Source organism: Myxocyprinus asiaticus, chromosome 46, assembly GCF_019703515.2.
Source record: "Myxocyprinus asiaticus isolate MX2 ecotype Aquarium Trade chromosome 46, UBuf_Myxa_2, whole genome shotgun sequence".
NCBI classification, from domain to species: Eukaryota; Metazoa; Chordata; class Actinopteri; order Cypriniformes; family Catostomidae; genus Myxocyprinus; species Myxocyprinus asiaticus.
Genome location: NC_059389.1, coordinates 2,410,888 through 2,434,255, shown reverse-complemented (window position 1 = coordinate 2,434,255; position 23,368 = coordinate 2,410,888). Strand labels below are relative to the sequence as shown.

The window sequence follows — 23,368 nt, the reverse complement described above, 5'->3', positions numbered from 1 at the left end:
TAAATTAACTTTAAATCTTTTGCATAAACAATTACCATGGTACAACCATGTTTTTGGTAACGGTACCATGGTCCCACCATTGTTTTTTTAAGTACCTTGGAGTGCCATGTAAATACCATGGTACAATGTCAAAATGTAGTTTTATTTTTTAACTTTGATGCTTTGCTTACAAATGTATCAAAGCATCATGGTACTACCATGTTTTCTGGGACATTTATGGTAGTGCCATGGTATTCTTTGGAAATACCTTGATATATCATGTAAATTCCATCAATTAAAAAAAGTACCAAGAAGCACCACAATATTATCATGTTTTATGCACATGGTACCATGGTACATCTATGGTTTTTGGACATATATCATGGCAGTATCATGGTATTCTTGGAAGTACTTTAGAGTATCATGTAAATACCATGGTACAATGTCAAAATGTAGTTTAATTTTTTTAACTTTGATGCTTTACTTACAAATATTTTAAAGTATCATAGTGCTAACTTTTTTCTGGACATGGTACTACCTTGTTTTTTTTTGGAATTGTACTACCATGGATTTTATATACATAGTAGTACAACAGTATTCTTTGGAAGTACCATGGAGTACCATGTAAATACCATCACTGACAAAAAGTACTGTAACAGTTAAAGGATAGGCAAGGAGGAGGCGGGAACCAGCTGAACATAAACATAAAGTTTAATGTGAAACTCAACATAAAATAAATATAATCTAACGCAGACACACATGCAGCGCGGCCGCGTGCGTCTCTCTCTCTCTCGAACTGGCGTCTCTGACTCCCCTTTATCTCGCTCTCCCGCTGATCAACTGATTCAGCGCCGGCCGTGTACCACGGTCAAGCCCTCCTCCTCGTCACACTCCTCCCCCACCTGATTTAGGCAGCCCCCCACCACCCCCCCTTGTCCCCCCATCTCTGGAGGGAGACGCTGCCCTTCCTGCCGTTCCATCAGCCAGTTGTCCACTCTGTCTCCTGTGAACTGGGGAGAGATGAGGGGAGGCGTGGGGAGAGGGAAAGGGTGAGCGGAGACACAGAGAGAGAGGAGAGAGTGAGAAGAATTTGCTCGCCGGCTCCTGGATGCACTGTCGCCCGGTCCTCAACCACTACTCCACCCTCTGGCAGACGCCAGCTCGCTTCTCCCGGCGGACAGCAGCGAGTCCTCCATCCCCTGGCGGATGGAACCGCTCCTCCCTTTCTTCGGCAGACAGCAGTGTTTCCTCCGACTCTCAGCAGCCAGCACTGACCCCTTCGTCCCCAGGTAGGCGGCCGCAGCTGCTCCCCTGGTGGATGGCAGCGGCAAGGACTCCACGACAGTGCATCCCTCCTCCCTCCCAGGTTTCGGCACCACTGTAATTGTTAAAAGATTGGCAAGGAGGAGGCGGGAACCGGCTGAACAGTAAACATAAAGTTTAATGTGAAACTCAACATAAAACAAACATAAACAAACATAGAGGCCACGCCCTCTTCCTTGTCACAAGTACCAGTAAGTACCAGGGTATTACCATGTTTTTTGGACATGGTACCATGTATTCTTGGGAGTACCTTGGACTACCATGTAAAAAAACATCACTGACAAAAATAACCAATATGTAACAGGGTACTACCATGTTTTTGGACACGGTACCATTGTACTGCCATTATTTTTTGGACATGTACTATGGTAGGTCCATGGTATTCTAGGAAATACCTTGGAGTACCATGTAATTATCATAGTTCAATGTCAAAATGTAGTTTTATTTATGAACTTTGATGCTTTGCTTAAGTACCATGGTACTACCTTACTTTTTTGGAATTGTTAATTGTTGGAAATGAATGGTACTACCATGTTTTTTGGACATACCATAGTAGTACTATGATATTCTTGGAAGTACTTTGGAGTACCATGTAAATACCATGGCACATATATTTCAGTACCATGGTATAAATCAAAGTACAATGGAATTCCTGATATCATCACTGTGCCATAGTAGCAGTTTCTTGTTGATAAGGTCAGCACAGGCACTCTAAACTCTTTGGATGAGGTGATTGCAGAAAGTTTGTGCAATTAACCCTGTAAAGCCTGATATATGAAAGAATTTTCTTAACTTAAACATAGTGCTTTGAAACAACGATAGGCTAGTTTTATAAGCAAACATTTACTACAAAAAATGTCAATAACTTCTAATGTTACCTTGAAATTTTAAAATAACCTGTAATTTATCCCAACACAGAGTCACATTTCCGCCAGCATTTTTTACTGACCAATTTTTAACATTAAAACCATTTTTTTTTCCACAAATAACCACTAGATGGTGCCATAAACATGTGAAACTTACATGCCATAGGTTGTCTGGCTCATCAGCTTGAACAGAGAGTGAAACAGGAGCCCTCAAACATTGTGTATCATATTTAATACACTGCGTTATAGGGTTAAGAATAAACAGTGCATGGAAAAAACCCTTTCAAAAAGCGTGACTGCTCCAAAGCCCTGAAGCAAAATATAAGGGTGCTTTCACACTAGCACTTTTGGTGCATACCCAGGGTCGAATGATGTCAAAGTTCGGTTAGTTTGGATAATGTGAACGCTGTTTTCCAAACTCGGGTGCGCACCCACGAACCGCACCTGAGACTACCTGTAGGAGGTGGTCTGAGTTCGGTTGCACTGGAACTGTGGCGCAGTTCGCATGAGTGAGAAAGCAACCTGTACTAGGGTCCGCGCTTGTTCAGGAAATAAAATGACTTTCGCATGCGTTATTGCCGATATAAGCATGATGACATCATCAGTTGCACAAAAACAAACACACACGTGCATCATGAGTGGCAGGGAAATGTTGCAGGACACAGAAAAGGTGAGGTGCCTTTTAAATATGCGAGTGAGTGAGTGTGCAACCAGCTGTGTCCACAAAAAGATCATTTGTACAATGTACATGTACAACTGCTGAATTACAGCATGTGAAGAGGCGCAAGTGTTACACAAATTATATAGTGACTCACATTGTGCTTTCCATCATGTGCACGTTTGTGATGACGCAAGTTGATGACGGAAAAGCACTGGGGTTCGACAGAATCATAATGAGTCTGAAACCAGACCAACGCTGCAGGGAGCGCCGGGAACAATTGCGCTCGGATTCAGACCACAGAAAATGTGCCCAGTGTGAAAACAAAGACTCTTCCGGGACGCTCGGTGGGGGACCAAGTCCTGCCTGCAGCCTGATAATCTTGTCCCTCCTGAAAGGATTTCTTTCCTTATTGGGGAAAGATAAGATGAGATGCATGTTGTTGGCACTTGGGGACAATAGCAGTCCATTTGTGTTCCACCATTTCTATCCTATTCTATTTTAAAGTCTAGTCTCGGCATTGGACCGCACACCAACAGACTTCCAACAAACTACGAATGAAGTCCAGACTTTGTTTTGATAGTCAAAAGTCTGGTTCAACAATAGTCTGACATGGGTCTGTATCTTTATTAAGGTTTGTTTCTCTCTTGTTTTTTTCCCCACAAGCTTTTTTCCATCATGTTTTCCATCCAATTTGTTGATGGGCATCTAGTCAACTCCATTAAGCACATCTGCCTCTCTCCTGAAGATTAAAGGGCTTAAAAACATCAACATTTCCAAACAACCATCAGCCAACACAACGGGACTCAAGTGGATCAAACAGATCATTAATTTCCCTGTGGTTTCCTTCATTTGCCAAAACATGAAATATCTTTGGCAGATGAGATGTTCTGGATTCTTCTCCTTCAGGCTTGGGATTGATTCAGCTCTCCCAAAACTCTGTCCTTCTCCCCTAGCTGATAGCCTTAAACAACAAAAACATCACCAGATGCCCACTCGCCAAAATAAGTCTCTGCTACCATTTTTATAGCACTCTTGACACTCAGATCTCTTTATGAAAACACCCACATGTTAGCAGGCAGGTAAACTGACCGGGTTCAGCTGACACTGTTTAAACAGATCCAGTTTGTAGCTCTGAATTATGACCTGTGCCTACGAGCCACATTCGTGCATTGGCCATTTGAATGGTATGAATGTGTGAAGAATGAATACCTTCGGTTTACACAAATGTCACCTACGGTTCAGAATTAAATAAATGCATCTGTTCAAGTCATCAGTCTGTGTTTTTTCAAAGTAATCTTTTTAAGTTGCACCAATCGAAGAATCACGGCAAACAAATTGCGGCAAAAGAACTCCCACTGAAGCACTGCGATTAAAATAATCGATTTGGTCTCCCTAAACCCTCAAACTTAAAGTTTCTCAATATTTTGCAGTAAACTTAACATTTATTGTTTCTATATTCATAATCACCGACTTTAAATCAATATATATGTTTTGTATTTTCCATCATTATATTTATTTGATTAAAGCAATGTTACAGGTTCGCACAAGTTAAGCTTAGTCAACACTATATGTGGCATAATGTTAATTACCACAAAAAATAATTTTGACTTGCCTCTCATATATCAAAAAAATAATAATTGTGTTTGCAGTGAGACACTTATAATGGAAGTGAATGGGGAAAATCTATAAACATTAAAATGCTCACTGTTTCATGTGAGTGAGAACAAAGTTGACCACAAAGTTGAACTACTGAATATAACTTTACACAGAAAAGTTTAGTAAGTGATTTTATGACACTAAAAGCATGTTAACACTTATGTTTACATCTTGTGGCGACACATCTGAAATAATGAGTATTTAAGTGTTTACAGAGTGGCCCATTCACTTCCATTGTAAGAGCCTTGCTGCAACCACAAATTCGGCTTCTTCTTTTTTTTTTATTAACAAGGGACAAGTCGGAGTTTTTTGGTGGGTAATCAACATCATGCCTCTAAATCGGTCGACTGAGCTTAAGGTGTATTGAACCTGGAACATTCCTTTCAGTCATTCACAATGGCTGAAACCTGGCTTGGTTTGGTTCAAAGCTTAGAATTGTTTACTGATTAATTTTTGAGATCCCTGAGGAGAACATTAATAGGAAAGATACTTGCAGGACCAAAACCACTTAAAAATGGGCAGTCGCTTTTGCGCTCTTCACTAAATAAAAAAAAGCTCTTTGGCTGAACTCTATTCAATTGTGGAGAGTGGTTTCACATGTTTGAAATGCGTTTGCACAACTTATAATTACCATGTAATATCAACACAATCACTTTGTGTTGAAAGAACCTAGCTGAATTGGGTAAACCCAACAAAATTAGATGTGTCAATGTAACTCAAATAAATCTCTTTTATTTCTTTATGTACTAAAATAACACTCAATTTTAACATTTAAATGGAAACATTTAACATTTAACATTTAAATGGAAATCCCCTGCCCAGTTTCATCAGTGCTACATTAACACAACAAATAGATTTTTTTTTAATTTATCCCCTTTTCTCCCCAGTTTGGAATGCCCAATTCCCACTACTTAGTAGGTCCTCGTGGTGGCGTAGTGACTCGCCTCAATCTGGGTGGCGGAGGACAAGTCTCAATTGCCTCTACTTCTGAGACAGTCAATCCGTGCATCTTATCATGTGACTCATTGTGCATGACACCGCGGAGACTCACAGCACGTGGAGGCTCATACTACTCTCCGCGATCAACACACATCTTACCACGCGCCCCACTGAGAGCGAGAACCACTAATCGTGACCACAAGGAGGTTACCCCATGTGACTCTACTCTCCCTAGCAACCGGGCTAATTTGGTTGCTTAGGAGAACTGGCTGGAGTCACTCAGCACACCCTGGATTCAAATCCGTGACTCCAGGGGTGGTAGTCAGCATCAATACTCGCTGAGCTACCCAGGCCCCAACAAAAAGTATTAATGTAGTCCCAACTCAATTGGATTAAGTAAACTTCCATTTTACAAATTTAAATGGATAGAATGAAATGAAATCAAGTTGTGACAAAATGTTCTAGAATTGTGGTGTTTTATTTCATTTTAATTAAGTGAACTGACCAAGCTGCTGAGCGTATTACCTCACCTGAGAAAACGCCCCCACATACTGTGAACTTTTCTTTATGTGAGGGGTCCCACGCCTTGGTGACCCCGGCCAGGACTTTAAAGCATAAATCACCTTCTAAAAATCACTGGGGGGTTTCTTGCCCATGCCACACTCTCGAATCTCTGGTCAGTGTTTTTCTACATTACTGATTCCAGGTCAAATTTAAAGAAAAACCTCCACCACAGTTTCACAGTTTGAGCACATGGTTTGTATCACGGGCTACACTCATTATCACAGACCACGCCCACTTCATCAGAATATTCATACTATGTACATTCACCCTCCACTATAACTCCTTTTAAGAATAAAATATTTAATTTGGGTAAAATTATAGTTTTAGGAGTGCAGCCTTATTCTAAACAGATCAGTGAGGGATTTTATTAACTATACATAGAGTATACTGGAATATCCTGTATTATACTACAATATACCATATTATTATATGGTATACAATATAATATATACAATAAACTTTTTTAAGAAATCAGCAAGTGATTTAATTTACTACAAATATACTTTATACACTTTTATTAGAGATCTGCAATTAACTTTATTTACTAAAGTAGCCTATAATAATATACTGTTTTCTATTTTAATCTTATTTACCATTCTAGACTATTTTTGCACAGTTTTGATACTAAAGCAACCTCAGAAAAGGTTGCATTTTTTACTTTTTTTTTTTTTTCACGAAATACGAAAAGACATGAACAATACAAGTGCAAAAGCAAAAGTGAGATTTAAATGTTACGTAATAAAATATAACCCTAATGTTTCATTCAAACGATGCCGTTCTCCGGGGAGTTATTGCATAAAACCCCTATATAAATGCTTACATTGACATTCATTTAGAGGCGGTGTTCAAGGTAAACTCACCTTGTGCCTGCAGGACTCCACACAAAGAGAAAAGCATAATGAAGAAGGGACCCATTTATCCAAACTCTCTGGCAAGCGGACGTTAGAAAGACTGTAAAGCTCTTTGAGAGGAGAGTCAGACAGACTGGTTATATGAGAGAGACAGGAGCTGTGAGAAACGGATTGTGGGTTTTAACCCCTTCAGACCTGATTTTTTTCCTCTGAGCAAATTTTTTTACCCGGTTGATATTTATTCTTCTCCGCTATAGAAATGAGTCTAAAAAAAAAAATTGTCCCAACACATGTTTTCATAAAAAAAAACAAAAAAAAAACTGCCAGGTCCACTACAATGGACACCACAACTGAAGACACAAAATTTCAATAAACTTTTAATAGGGTTCCTCATATTTTTAGTGCATTAACCACACATGTGAACTAGAGTTTGAACTTATACAGTATGTGAACTAGTCTTAAAGATTTTGAAAAGAACATACATACTGTAGCAATAAATAATGCAATAAGAATGTTGAAAAAAAGTAGTTGTATGGCGAGATGAAGTCTCAAAAAACGTTTTGTTCCTTGCATGCGGGTGTGAGTCTGTGTATGTTTGTATTTGTCTGTACTCGTTTGTGGGTGTGTTTATGTGTACTTGCTGGTTGATTTGATAAATATACGCTTGTGTGCATTGTAGCAGCTTCTCCAAACTGTTGACCAAATGCAAGTGTGACCAGAGCTGGAAGAATCTGCCATGGGACATCTAAAATTCTAGAAATGCCAATAACCATTACATGGACACTATTGGCAATTTAATCGCTCCTGCAGCCAGGTGGAGACCAACCTGGGTTCTGATTTCTCCTGTACTAGCTGTTTTGAGACCCAGTGTACCACTTTGCACTCTTCATTTTAAAATCACACTTGAACTCTTCGGTCAAATTTGACCCGAAAACAGAAATTTAATAAGACTAACTTTAATTAAATTAAATAAAAACTACATTTGTGCATATTTGGGAGGATTTTATGGTATTTAGACCTTAATTGGCTCTATATTACTAAACTGCACCATTCATTTTCATATAAAATAAGCACATTTTATGTTATCTTATACATTCAAATGAATGTCATGTATTTGGGGTCTCTGGTAAAAATCTGCTGGAATAAAAATAACAATTACATGAAATGACAGCTATGTCCAATAGATGCTTCAGTATTCCTTGCATTGGCTGGTCTCTATAAGCCAATGTTGTAACAAAATTAATTTCTAGGTTTCTAGGGCAGAACATTTTTTGGATTTAATTTTTTTGGATTTTCTCCCCTTTTCTCCCCAATTTGGCCCGATTCCCAATGCGCTCTAAGTCCTCGTGGTGGTGTAGTGACTCGCCTCAATCCGGGTGGTGGAGGACGAATCTCAGTTGCCTCCGCGTCTGAGACCGTCAATCCGCGCATCTTATCACGTGGATTGTTGAACGCGTTACCGCAGAGACATAGCACGTGTGGAGGCTCACGCTATTCTCCACGGCATCCACGTACAACTCACCACGCGCCCCTCCGAGAGCGAGAACCACATTATAGCGACCACGAGGAGGTTACCCCATGTGACTCTACCCACCCTAGCAACCGGGCCAATTGGTTGCTTAAGAAGCCTGACTGGAGTCTCTCAGCACGCCCTGGATTCGAACTCGCGACTCCAGGTGTGGTAGCCAGCATCTTTACTTGATGATCTTCCCAGGTCCCAGAGGGCAGAACATTAACGCTCAATCACAAACACGCAACCTTTTTTTCTCTTCTTTTTTGGTCCTATGAATGCGCTTTATCGGAGGAATTCATAAGAAATCAAAATTGTAACAAATCTTATGTAAATCTGATTATGTAACAAACAGGTACAGTACATATGTACTGTGGGAGTTCAACATGCTTCTATTTTGCATTTAACACACACATCTTTTTCATTACAAAATATATGATCAGTATTACAATTTGAGTGAATTTGAGGGAAAATATTAAAAATATATATATATATATATATTAGTAACTGGTAGGGTATAACAGGGCTAAAAGCCCCATGGGTTAAAAGCACGTTTGATTTTACTTTCTCCCAAAAAACACCCCAGATAGCAATAAAACTTGAGCCAAATCTGGCTTACATTTGGCACTTCTGGTTTGATTCTGGCAGTGGAATTTTAACGCCTTTGCATGAAATAGCATCTGGCTGAAGTCTGGTGTGAGTCCGGTCAACCAAAAGAAACAAAGCAAAGCCAGGGATACATTTGGCTGAACATTGGCTTGAGTCTGGTCAACCAAAATCGGCTGAGATCTGGGCTGAGTCTGGTTTACCAAATGAAGAAGACATGCTGTCGACTGAAACACAAGAAGACACTCTTTCAGCTTATTTCTGGCTGGCTTCAGTCTGTGTTTACAAGAGACGAGAAGCATTTTCAACCTTTCAATAACCCTCAATTGATCTCCAGCTATATGATACAATTTATAACAAAGATGCCTTTCTAGAAATATTGGTTCAACAATATATGTAGATATATACAGATGATACAAATGGCCCAGATTCTGGATGTGCAGTGGCCGTTAAAATCACAATAAGGACAGCTGGTTATATATCAGTATTCACTACAGAATTGTAATTCTGCTAGCAACAAAACAGCAACAAAAACAACCACAGTACTTTCCTAAACACCTGTTTGTCACTTTACACTGCAAATTATTCCTGATCCATAAGATCACTGCATGTGTAACAGGAGCCAGCTGGTAGGTAATAGCTGTGCAGTGTGTGACCTCAAGAGGCGCACTAGCAACTGATCCTAGAGGCTTTAGCCTCCTCGTTACCGCGCCCACCTCCTGGAGACGCTCGTTCAAATCCCGATTAGAGCGGGTCGAGCAAGACTGGTGACACGTGTAATGTCTAATGTTGAATTTTTATGTAATTTGTTCTAATATTTAATTTTTAAAATATTGCATATTTATGAAAAAGGGAAAAACAGCTCTGTTGAAAATACTTAATACATTTATGTTTGACATAAGAACATAGTTATATTGCATAAAGTCCAAGTGATATTTAACACAGTCATCAAAAAATGATATGATCACATTGCTATTAAATGTTCAAATGGATTCAGAATTGTAACAGATGGTGTTCACTCAATGTGATTTTTATTGCATGATCAACTTATTTAAAATGAGCTAATGCAACACAAATCTTTAGCATTTGGTATCAACTTGATTTTATTGTGTAAAATCCATCTATGTTCACTTAATCCAATTGTGTTGGGAATATATAAATAATATTTGTTGCATCAATGTATTGCTGAAGTCGAGCAGGGTATTTCCAGTTCCCAGCATGGTTTGCATGGGACTGGATTGGAAGAGTAATTTTTATAATTAAGTGTTATTTAAATGTATTTCTATGCAAAATAAAAACAAGTAGGAGACTTGTTAGTGTTTCATGTTCTGTTATGTTGGGATTTAAAGAAGTTTCTGTCATGTTGAACTTTTTTGGAGGTTACCATTGTGGAGAAAAGTGGAGCTAATGGTTAGGTCGAGGTTGGACACGTTACTATTGAAAAATCAGTTTGTTTTGCTTTTCTTATGATGCAAATCTGAGGGATCATCAGTATAATTACTGAATGGGGATCTGTGAACTCTCAGTAGCACAATACTTGTTATACAGTACAAAAAGATATATATAACATGCTAAAGTGTTTGTTGCTACCTAGTAAGCTGCCAAGTTCAATAGAGTTATTAGAACAGATCAAGTTTAAGTTAGGCTAACTCAATTCATTTAGGTTTTGTTGCTACACAGTTCATTTATGTTTTCACTACACAGTATTTGAGTAGAGCCTACATTTTAATTGCATATCAAAGAAACATTTTCACTGCGTGGAACCAATGTCCACAATTGAATTAAGTTAAACCAACAGTGTAGCTAATGAGAATCCCTAAAATTATCACATTTATTTTGAGCCAAAATAATAATTTGTCATTTACAGGTCATTAAATCAAAAGTTTTTTTTTTCTCCCCAATTTGAAATGCCCAATTCCCAATGCGCTCTAAGTCCTCGTGGTGGCGTAGTGACTCAATCCGGGTGGTGGAAGACGAATCTCTGTTGCCTCCGCGTCAATCCGCGCATCTTATCACGTGGCTTGTTGAGCGTGTTACCGCGGAGACATGTGTGGAGTGTGGAGGCTTCACGCTATTCTCCGCGGCATCCACGCACAACTCACCACGCGCCCCACCGAAAGCGACCACAAGGAGGTTACCCCATGTGACTCTACCCTCCCTAGCAAATGGGCCAATTTGGTTGCTTAGGAAACCTGGCTGGAGTCACTCAGCACACCCTGGATTCGAACTCGTGACTCCAGGGGTGGTAGTCAGTGTCTTTACTCGCTGAGCTACCCAGGCCCCAATTCAAATGTTTTTTAATAACTGTACAATAAGTGAAAGGATAGTATTTGGGGTAAAAAAAAGCCCCCATGTTGCAGGGGCTAAAGGCCCCCATAAAACACATTATCTACATTTACATGGACACCAAAAAGCAGCTTATTGCGAGAAAGCAACGTTCCAGTTTAAATGCACTGTATAAGCAGCGTACTCTTTCTTTACTCCCGTATACATGCAGCTCAGTCAGTAAGCAGCTTTCTCAACAGCAACATAATGTACTCGCAACGCTTGTGTAAATAACAAACATGGTATCCGAGGAAGACTTTAGTATTTTATTCTTCATTGCTTTACTTTATTTCCAGATATTCCAGATATTGTTGCTGTGTTTTTTCCTTTACTTTCCATCACGATATGCAGTGGAACTGTGCTGCAATAGTGTGTTTTCCCTCTTACATAAAACTCCGGGATTCCCCCAGCGCATTTACGCAAATGTGAGGGGCTGTTGATATTTTACATTGGTGTGTGTAAATGGGAATAGTTTATAGTGTATATGCTTTTCCCACTGTAGTCCCAGAAATGTTGAATTCTTTCCACTATGTTGACTTATTGTTGGGCTCCATCCTATGACGTTTGTTATTTGGTCTGTTCACGCACATGCACTCTCCTTAAAAGCCTGTTAGAACGCCGCTTATGTGTTTACATGGCCAAACCCAGGTGTGTTAAACCGCTTTCTGTTAATCCCTTGAATGGCGTAAGGAAATCAGCATTCTCGTTTACAAGACAGTTTTCTTAAGTGCATGTAAACGTGGTCAGTGTTTTCTCAATTGGGGGGAGGGGGGCGGTAGATTTGTTAGGAAGAATGTTCAAAGTGGGCTCACATTGATCACAATGGAGATTAATTTGTTTATACAATACTTGAGATGTTATAAAATGAGAAGTGTGATTGAAATTAACAGGAAATTTTGCACCCTTTTCTGAAGTGGTTATTGTGAATACGCATTACCTTAATTTGTTACTCAAAAAAGCATGTTGCTGTCTCAAAAGTTGACAAATTTTGCCCTGTAGCTATTGCCTGGATATACAATATATCACTAAGTGTCCCCCTTGCCACTTTAAAAAGAACAAATCAAAACAACATTTTGTTATTATTTCTTTTCAAATAAATGATGTTGCTTCATCATTAATTAATAAAAAGGAATATATTTTTCAATCTTGATACACTTTGTAACCAGAAAGCCCCATTTTACCCAATATATCCTTGTATATTCACAAAGCCTATAGGTATGCAGATATAAACACCCTTAACTTGCCACTATGCTTCTATGGCAGCATTTGGTACAAAATATGCTCTATGATGCATGATGCATGAATTATTGTTTAATATGATGTACTCATAACAGATTTCATTGTACAGTTATTTAGTTTAATTAAAAGAGACTGAGTGAAAATAAATAATATTTCTGTCATAACATCCTCAGATGGTTTGGTTTCCTCTGTAACATCTGGAGAGTATCAGTATCAGTTGATCTGCAGACTTGGAATATTTCTACCAACTGTTGATTTGAAATCTAATCCTCTGAAATCTCAAATATGAAATTGATCCACGCAGCCCCTATATTTTGGATCATTCACATACAGGCTTTTGTGCAATAATTCAGGCTGTTGAAATTGTGACTGATTAATTTTCTTAGATTTTTCCAGACGTCTCTGTGGTAAACCTCTGGTTTCTTCTCACCAAATGGCCCAACAGAAGATTCACAGACGTGCGGAGCAGCGTTCAAGATGGTAACCCAAACCGTTGACTTTGAGGAAGCATTTATGAGGCATGGATACTGTTTTTTAAGTTTTTAAGTTTCTTAGTTTATTGACAATTTCATCATGGAGGACGGAAATGAGATTTGTGATATTTCATTTCATGTTACACAACAAACATATTTTGGTCTTCTATTGCAGGACTTATAAACTGGCTTTGTTGCTTAATAAAACCGACAACGTGTGTGGTCATTTAAACGCCTTGAACGGTTTTCCTTTATCGGGGTAAGGTCATAAACTGTTTAAGCATAAACCGATCAGCACACGTAGAATTTTTGTCGATCGATTCGAGTTGCGTGTTAACACCTTTTCTGCCTTATCCAATGTGCACTTATTGTTGTGCGCATACCTCTCCGTGGTTTGACGTCAAAAGCAGAGAAGGACTCGATTATTTCAAATCTCGTGTAAACGCGGTTTTCTCGCTTTGTCAGATTTTTTGAATAAGCTGGTTTTCTGTAGTTAACAGGTAATTGGTGTGCATGTAAATCCACTTAGTGACATCAAGTTAGGGTTAGGGTTAGGGTTAGGTGCTGCGACCCAACACAGTAATAAAATTGTTTATTGTACAAATGTAAACAATAATATCAAACATTTAAATATATTAATATTGCCATGAACTGCATAGGTCTAATAATATGCAAAATGATTACCTTGACAATTTTGTAAAAGCACAAACAACAGTGATTTGTGATTTTCCAGTCTGAACAAACACTTGGCCAAATATTGTATTAGTATTAGCCATATTATCCAGTAAAAAACAAGTTTTATTGGATGCACAGCCTTTGATGTCAACAACAAAAGATATGTTAAAAGTTGGTTCCTCATGCATTTATATACACACACACACACACACACACACACACACACACACACTTGCATCACTCTCTCTTTTCTCTCTCTCTCTCTCTCTCTCTCTATCTACCCCACACACAAGTCTAATTTCCTGAAATTAGAAAGCATGAGTAAAATAATTGCCAGACGACATAATAAACAGTTTTCTGGCAGGCCAGAGCCTGGAGTTTCAGTCAGTTGCTCCCCTGGGCAGAGCAGCCAATAATAAAAACCACATGAGCTCAGCTGGAGTCCTGCCATGCGCGCACACACACACACACACACACACACACACACACACACACACAAACACACACACACATGTTGAAGCAGCTATCCTTATGAGGACTCTCCATAGACATAATGATTTTTATACTGTACAAACTATAGATTCTATCCCCTAACCCTACCCCTACCCCTAAACCTAACCCTCACAAAAAACATTCTGCATTTTTACATTTTCAATAAAACATCATTTAGTATGTTTTTTTTTTAAGTGATTTGAATTATGGGGACACTAGAAATGTCCTCATAAACCACATTTATAACAGAATACCCTTGTAATTACCAGTTTGTAACCTAAATAAAATGATTTTATTTATTTGATTTTTTATTTTTTTTTTACATTAATTATAATGACTGAAGATTCAGATATATATACAGTGGCAAGAAAAAGTATGTGAACCCTTTGGAATTAGTTGGTTTTCTGCATTAATTGGTCATAAAATGTGATCTCATCTTAATCAAAGTCACAAGTATAGACAAACACAGTGTGCTTAAGATAACAACACACAAACAATTATAATCTTTCATGTCTCATTGAAAACATCCCATAAAACATTCACAGTGTATGTTGGAAAAAGTATGTGAACCCCTAGGCTAAAGACATCAACAAAAGCTAATTAGAGTCATGAGTTGGCAAACCTGGCATCCAACTAATGAAATGAGATTGGAGGTGTGGGTTAGACCTACTTTGACGTATAAAAAGCACTCAAACATTTTGAGTTTGCTGTTCACAAGAAGCATCTGCTGACGTGGACCATGCCTCGGAAAAAAGAGATCTCAGAAAACCTAAGTCAAGAATGTTTGCTTTGCATGAAGCTAGAAAGTGTTGCAAAGTTATCTCGAAGAGCTTAGATATTCATCTGTCCACAGTTAGACAAAATGCCAATAAATGGAGATGATTTAGTACTATAGGTACTCTCACTAGAAGTGGCCATCCAGCCTAGAGTGACAGCTAAACACTTGAAGGAATCATTGGAACTGGTTAACATCTCTGTTCATGAGTCTACTATACAGAAAACATCAAGCCACGAAGGAAGCCGCTGCTTTACAAAAAAAAAAAAAACAATTGCATGAAGTTTGCTAAAGACCACCTTGACACTCCACAACGCTACTGGGAAAATGTTTTGTGGACTGATGAAACTAAAGTTGAATTGTTTGGGAAGAACATGCAGGACTATGTATGTTGTGAAAAGGGGACTGCATACCCCAACATGAAAACATCAGCCCAATAGTGAAGTACGCTCTAGGGAGAATCATGATCTGGGGCTGCTTTGCTGCTTCAGGGCCTGGATCACTTGCCATCATCAAGGGAAAAATGACTTCTCTAGTTTATCAAGATATCCTACAGGATAATGTCAGAGTGTCTGTGTGCCAGCTGAAGCTCAGTAGAAGTTGGGTGATGCAGCAGGACAATGACCCTAAACATCGAAGTAAATCCACTACAGAATGTGGTTGCATACTGGCTCAAGTCAAAAGAGTCTACCCTCAAGTCTCTATAATATTTTGTTCTCTTGACTCAAGTCCCTCCTTTAAAGTATGCACCTAAGTTTAACATTTAGGGTTAGGGGTTTTGAGGTATGAGTAATTTTCAGTTATACAAATTGACATTTATTTGATTCATTTATTTGGTTAAAGCTTTCATTTTAGCATTTTAGCACAAGGAATCTTTATGTCAGGCATATTCAACTGGCGGCCCGTGGGCCACATCCGGCCCATTTGAAATTTTCAGTGGCCCACGTGAGGTTGTCAGTTGTCTTAGGGGCTGTTCACACCGAATACGTTTTGTGTCTATTCGCACTGTTTTTCAATTGTTTTCCTACAGAAACTTGCGCTAGGCGGAATTCGCGCCAGGTCTCGATGTTTTTACAGTGTCTTGTGCAGGAGAACCGCATTTTTAAACGCTTTCAGATGTTGCAGTACAAATAATAATTTTCCATAATTTACACGAAATGGAAAGATTAAAGAACTAAAATTATGGATGACTGACAAGCGTGAGTTCGGAGAAGCAGAAAAGTTCTATTCATTAATTTGGTCAAGAAAACCTTCAATTTGGGGCCTGGGTAGCTCAGCGAGTATTGGCGCTGACTACCACCCCTGGAGTCGTGAGTTCAAATCCAGGGCGTGCTGAGTGACTCCAGCCAGGTCTCCTAAGCAACCAAATTGGCCCGGTTGCTAGGGAGGGTAGAGTCACACGGGGTAACCTCCTCATGGTCACTATGATGTGGTTCCCTCTTGGTGGGGCGCGTGGTGAGTTGTGCGTGGATATGCTGCAGTGGATGGTGTGAAGCCTCCACACGCGCTATATCTCCGCGGTAACGCGCTCAACAAGCCACGTGATAAGATGCGTGGATTGACGGTCTCAGACGCAGAGGCAGCTGAGATTCGTCCTTCGCCACCCAGATTGAGGCGAGTCACTATGCCACCACGAGGACTTAGAGCGCATTGGGAATAGGGTTTTCCAAATTGGGAGAAAAAGGGGAGAAAATAAAAATAAAACAAATTTGAAAAGTCAAAAGTTTAAATCATTGCATCTTTAACAAACTCTACTGTTATTGTTCAATACAGTTTTTATTATCTATCTGATTTACTCTCAGTTTTGGACCCATTTTAAAGCACTTTTTAGTTGTTTGTTTTGTATCAAGTTATCTTTTTAAAAATGTTCTCTTGATGTTTTATTTAGTGAACAAATATGACTATTTATGCCTACAAAAACACAATATCTTATGGCAGCTTTTCGTTAACAAGATTTTCTGGCTGGGCCCGCATGCCCCAGAGATTTTATTCATCTGGCCCACTTGCCTATGAAGCTGAATAGCCCTGCTCTGTCTTCATTGAATATTTCCATGTATTAAACTATGACTTGCCAACATAGTCTTATGACAACTCGTAATAATTCATAAGATATCGTACAACTTGGCTGGTAAAAAAAGGTTTGACTTTTATTCCCAACCAATCAACAAACAGAATATCAATACAGTCGATACAATACAGGCATCAAATTTTAGCTAGCCTCCTATCCAACACTTTGAAGATTTTAAGAAAGGAAACATCTTGAAACAAATTCGGTTGCTCATTCAATATTTATTTTTGCAGTGCAAATGACTGATGTATGTCAATAACCTGTAATATGCTTCCCTCGTCTCGTTTAAAACCTGGATTTTCCTATTAAAATCGTGGTTTAGGTTTGGGGTTAACACGTAGGAAAAATCATCATAATATCATTTGTTACTTCATTTCTTTTTCTCTTTGGGAGTAAATGTTGTATGTTTTAATATGAGCCAACTCGTACCTTTTTTAATGATTTCAACATCTCGTTGGACTAGTTCTGGATTAAGATTGCAGGCTAATGTATTGCAATATCTTGGCAATTTTCTGTCATTGTGTTGCATTTGTATGAATAAACATGACCTTATACGGGCTTCTAAGATCCCCTCAGTATAATGTAGACCAGATTTACGTCTGTTTAGCACAAACTCTCAAGACATCTTAAGCCTAATTTATGCACACGGCACAGACACCGCGAGCTCTCAGCGCACTTCTATCTTTATTTCTCTGTCTCTTTCTCTTTTTAGAGTTTAACAAGGACCAGCACGGAGCCAAACTGCGGCTTTTAGAGGGAAATTACCACCGCAGAGGTCATCTTAAATGGCTGTAATCTTGCAGGAGACTCCAACACTCTTTTGAACTCAGAATGGGTCCGTCCTTATCTGTGTCACACAGCAGTGGGCTCTGTTCAACTCAGACCCCTTCAGACAGCTTTTAAAGGGGCAAGGGAAGTAGAGTTTAATGTATTTCACTTTCAACAGATTGTTTTAAAATCTGAAGTAGAGTAACAACTTTATTTGCAATTGCAGTAATATCTACTGTTGAATGTATAATGATAGTTAAGACCAGTGTACGAATTATATTATCTTTCATAGGGGGTCAACGCTTTTAAAGTAACTTCTACAGGTAATTTTTGCAGCACAATTGAGGTTCCATTCGCACATCCCAAATTGTCTTTAGGCACCCCTTGCGTTAACCAAACACTAAGTTAACTAAATATTTAACACTTTAAGAATTAATTAGTAAAGTAATAACATCAACAATATATACATGCAAAAATCTCCTCAAAATAATTACACAGTAAGTGCATTTACTTCATTGCTACTACTCAGTAATTTCTCACTTAAGTACACATTAAGATGAACACTGTAGGATACAGTGTGGCCTAAATCTTTCATTCACTGAAAACCTGGAAATATCAGGCAATTAAAAAAAATAAAAATAAATTCAAGGCCTGGAAACTATGGTGACTTGATACCGACACGGATTAAAAAAGGTAATTCTGACTTTTTGTCTCTCAGTTCTGACTTTATTTCTCGCAATTATGACTTCGATATAACTGCACGATATAAAGTCGCAATTACATGATCTAAACACACAATTGCAAGAAATAGTTTAAATTGTGAGAAATAAAGTCGCAAATGTGCGACGAAGTTGCAATTGTGTGATATAAACTCGTAATTGCGAGAAATAGTCATAAACTGCATGATTTAAATTCGCAACTGCATGATCTAAACACAATTGCGAGAAATAATCTAAACTGCATGATTTAAAGTCGCAACTGCATGATCTAAACACAATTGCGAGAAATAATCTAAACTGTGAGATATAAAGTCAAAATTACATGATCTAAACACAATTGCAAGAAATAATCTAAACTGTGAGATATAAAGTCAAAATTACATGATCTAAACACACAATTGCAAGAAATAGTTTAAACTGTGAGATATAAAGTCGCAAATGTGCGACATGAAGTTTCAATTGTGTGATATAAACTCATAATTGCGAGAAATAGTCGTAAACTGCATGATTTAAAGTCGCAATTGCATGATCTAAACACAATTGCGAGAAATAATCTAAACTGCATGATTTAAAGTCGCAATTGCATGATCAAAACACAATTGCGAGAAATAATCTAAACTGTGAGATATAAAGTCACAAATGTGCGACATGAAGTTTCAATTGTGTGATATAAACTCATAATTGCGAGAAATAGTCGTAAACTGCATGATTTAAAGTCGCAATTGCATGATCTAAACACAATTGCGAGAAATAATCTAAACTGCATGATTTAAAGTCGCAATTGCATGATCAAAACACAATTGCGAGAAATAATCTAAACTGAGATATAAAGTCGCAAATGTGCGACATGAAGTTTCAATTGTGTGATATAAACTCATAATTGCGAGAAATAGTCGTAAACTGCATGATTTAAAGTCGCAATTGCATGATCTAAACACAATTGCGAGAAATAATCTAAACTGCATGATTTAAAGTCGCAATTGCTTGATCTAAACACAGTTGCGAGAAATAATCTAAACTGTGAGATATAAAGTCAAAATTACATGATCTAAACACAATTGCAAGAAATAATCTAAACTGTGAGATATAAAGTCGCAATTGCATGATCTAAACACACAATTGCAAGAAATAGTTTAAACTGTGTGATATAAAGTCGCAAATGTGCGACATGAAGTTTCAATTGTGTGATATAAACTCATAATTGCGAGAAATAGTTGTAAACTGCATGATTTAAAGTCGCAATTGCATGATCTAAACACAATTGCGAGAAATAATCTAAACTGCATGATTTAAAGTCGCAATTGCATGATCAAAACACAATTGCGAGAAATAATCTAAACTGTGAGATATAAAGTCACAAATGTGCGACATGAAGTTTCAATTGTGTGATATAAACTCATAATTGCGAGAAATAGTCGTAAACTGCATGATTTAAAGTCGCAATTGCATGATCTAAACACAATTGCGAGAAATAATCTAAACTGTGAGATATAAAGTCTCAAATGTGCGACATGAAGTTTCAATTGTGTGATATAAACTCATAATTGCGAGAAATAGTTGTAAACTGCATGATTTAAAGTTGCAATTGCATGATCAAAACACAATTGCGAGAAATAATCTAAACTGCATGATTTAAAGTTGCAATTGCATGATCAAAACACAATTGCGAGAAATAGTCGTAAACTGCATGATTTAAAGTCGCAATTGCATGATCAAAACACAATTGCGAGAAATAGTCGTAAACTGCATGATTTAAAGTCGCAATTGCATGATCAAAACACAATTGCGAGAAATAATCAAAACTGTGAGATATAAAGTCGCAATTACATGATCTAAACACACAATTGCAAGAAATAGTTTAAACTGTGAGATATAAAGTTGCAAATGTGCGACATGATGTTTCAATTGTGTGAAATAAACTCGTAATTGCAAAAATTAGTCGAAATTGCATAATGTAAAGCCGCAATTGCATGATGTTAACACACAGTTGCAAAAAATAGTTTAAATTGTGAGATATTAAGTCACAATTACATGACATGAAATTGCAATTGTGTGATATAAACTCGTAATTGCGTGACAAAGTCACAGTCCTATGTTATGAACTGGCAATTGCATGATCTTAACACACAATTGCAAGAAATAGTTTAAATTGTGAGATTTAAAGTCGCAATTACATTATATGAAGTTGCAACTGTGTGATATAAACTCGTAATTGCTCAATATAGTCGCAATTGCATAATCTAGACTCACAATTGGGAGAAATTGTCAAAATTTTGAGATATAAAGTCGCAATTATGAGAAATAGTTGACATGGCGTGTTACACTGTAAAGTCACAATTGTGAGATCTGGAATCCGGGACCTGGCTTCCATAGGGAATGTCATGGAAATTAACGTAATCTTAAAAGTCATGGAAATTTCTCTAGTGAATATAAATGTGTGTGTGTTTGTGTGTGTATAGATATATTTATATATGGTCAAAATAGTACATAAATCAGTCCGAATGTTTACAGACATCACAAACTACTGGAAAAGTCATGAAAATTAATTGGTCAAAAAGGTGCAAACTCTGTATATAAAAAAATGTCAGAATGTATATTTTGCCATTACTTATCCTAACGGAAATTACGCAAGTTGTCTTCTGTTGCTGTGGTTATCTATGCAGGCCAACGCAACTTCTGTTCACAAGAAGACATTGTACGCAAGGTGAAAATATACTGTACACTCTGGAGGCTAACTTGGAATCAAACTTAAATGTTACTGAAGCGTTGCATTAATGTAACATGAAGATTAAAACTATTCAGTACAATGTCCAATTCTTTAGATTACTTATCTAAGACTAGTATCTCTCCTCCCCACACACACACACAGCTTCTCTTCCAGTAATTTCGTCACTAGTTTTCGACTATTGGCTGCTGGTCCAAAGAATTCCTTGTGATCTTTCAGAGGTCTGTTTTGTTTTGTTTTGGAGGCTCATCTGGGCTCTGTGGCACCCACTAGTGAACTTCTGCTTAACTTCCACTTGTTTGCACCCCTGTTGCCTTTATTAGCTTCAAATTCTGAGACTGATTTTCTATCTAAAAGTATTTTAGCACACATAAAATGACATAACTGACAGCCCCCAAGAGCCCAGACACAATTCAAACAATATTTACAAAGCAACATAAAGATAAAACGATAAAAAAAAAAAACAATACTGTAAAGCGTGCAAGTCTTTATTACAGTTTGACAAAATTAAGAGTTGGCCCTTTTAGATTGAAGAACTACTAGATTGATTTGATATTAATAGAACTGACAAATAATTAAATTACAGTCTTAGTGTATTCTTAAGAGACTTACAAGCTGACATCGAAAGAAGTATCCAAATGAATTCGTGGATTTGAGATGGTAGGGTAACAATATATGAAAATGGATTAGTTGAGGGTTATATTGACCTTATATAGCATGCTATATACAGTATGTTGAGTTGAATTTTGAGTAACGCTGCAATGAATACCATTGATCATCTACTGTACATACCGTATTAAAATAAAGATGACTGCAAGTTTTTCTTTTTTTGTCACAATGGGGTGCATTTGGTAGCTGCACAGTGCATAGCTTGAAGTGTTGCCATAGCCAGTTTAATTATTTTGTCTTTATCAGCTTGTTTGTATCTGAACTTGTATTCATTTGCTTGTGAAATCTAAACACAAGAGACGGTGCATTCCGATGCTTCACAAAACCAAAGCGATTACGGCCCAGACAAAAGCCCAGAATGCTTGTGCAACCACCAAAGGGAGGTCTAGACTAAACATTTTAACACACTAGACATCAACAGAGACTGTACTCCTTCAAAAACACGTGACCAGCTGCTTTGGCTTGGATTTGCAGTCATGGGATTTATCCATGTTTTCGTAAGTGTGATCCTGACACTCTCCAGTGGCTGACATCATTTTGGGGGGAAAAACAGATCTACTTGTAAAACCATCCGACTGCCTGGGCAGTTCATCCACCGCTACAGAATCTCCCGACGGCAAAATAAATTATATTTTATTGGAGTTGTGAATTTGCATTCTGAATGGGATGAACGAGCGTGAACCACGAGATAACGTAAAAACAGTGACGTGTTCGATGCTACGCTCGAAAACAAAAACAACGAGACCAGTGTAGTCCGATTCATGAACAAATGACTCTTGTGAGCCGGTTCATTTGATGGATTACTCCAAACGACTCACCTACTCACGATTGGTTTGAATCAGTCTACGGAATCCTTCTCTGAATGAACTCACTGAATCAGTCAGAACGGTTACTGAATTAACATCTGAATCATTTTTAGGATCACTGTCATGATTCAAAATAAAGAACTATTTATAGGTTTGTGAAACTTAAATTAGATACATTCCTTGTTTATATGACAATGTGTAGTTAAAGATACACATCTCTTCAACAGATTTAACTGATTTCATTATTTGATTAGTTTTTTGTTTGATTAGATTTTTGCTACCAATACATATACACGTCATCTGTGACTGTGATGGGACACCAGGGTCTGGCAGGGTGTGAGAGGAGCTCATATGTGGGGTTGTAAACTTCCACCCATGCTGGGACCCGATGGGGGTGTGCCCTGTGATGTAACCCCCCTCTGAGAGACCTGATGTGGGGTTAGGGTGGAGGATCACTAGGGATAGGCAATATTACTTATTTTCTTTTCAATCGGACACCACAATCAAGGCCAATATTGTCAATAGCAATACAGATTCCTATGTTAAATCGGAACATTTCTGCAGATATAAAGGGTTATTATAGCTTATTAGCAATATGTTTAAAAGCCATCTTTTTTCATGGTATGTGTCCAAAAAATGTGGTATTAACCTGGTATAACCATGGTACGTATCCAAAAAA

At 38.0% G+C, this 23,368-nt stretch overlaps 1 protein-coding gene across 3 annotated transcripts in view; it reads right to left on the bottom strand.

Moving 5' to 3' along the window:
* The window catches only part of LOC127436059 (fibulin-1-like), a 54,451-nt gene extending 47,464 nt beyond the window's left edge, over nucleotides 1-6,987 (bottom strand). For all 3 annotated transcript variants that reach the window (XM_051689980.1, XM_051689981.1, XM_051689982.1), the window contains exon 1: nucleotides 6,849-6,987. In XM_051689980.1, coding sequence (XP_051545940.1) covers nucleotides 6,849-6,903 — 55 coding nt within the window. In that variant the 5' untranslated portion in view covers nucleotides 6,904-6,987. The remainder of the gene's footprint in view (nucleotides 1-6,848) is intronic.
* Nucleotides 6,988-23,368: the final 16,381 nt, after the last annotated feature.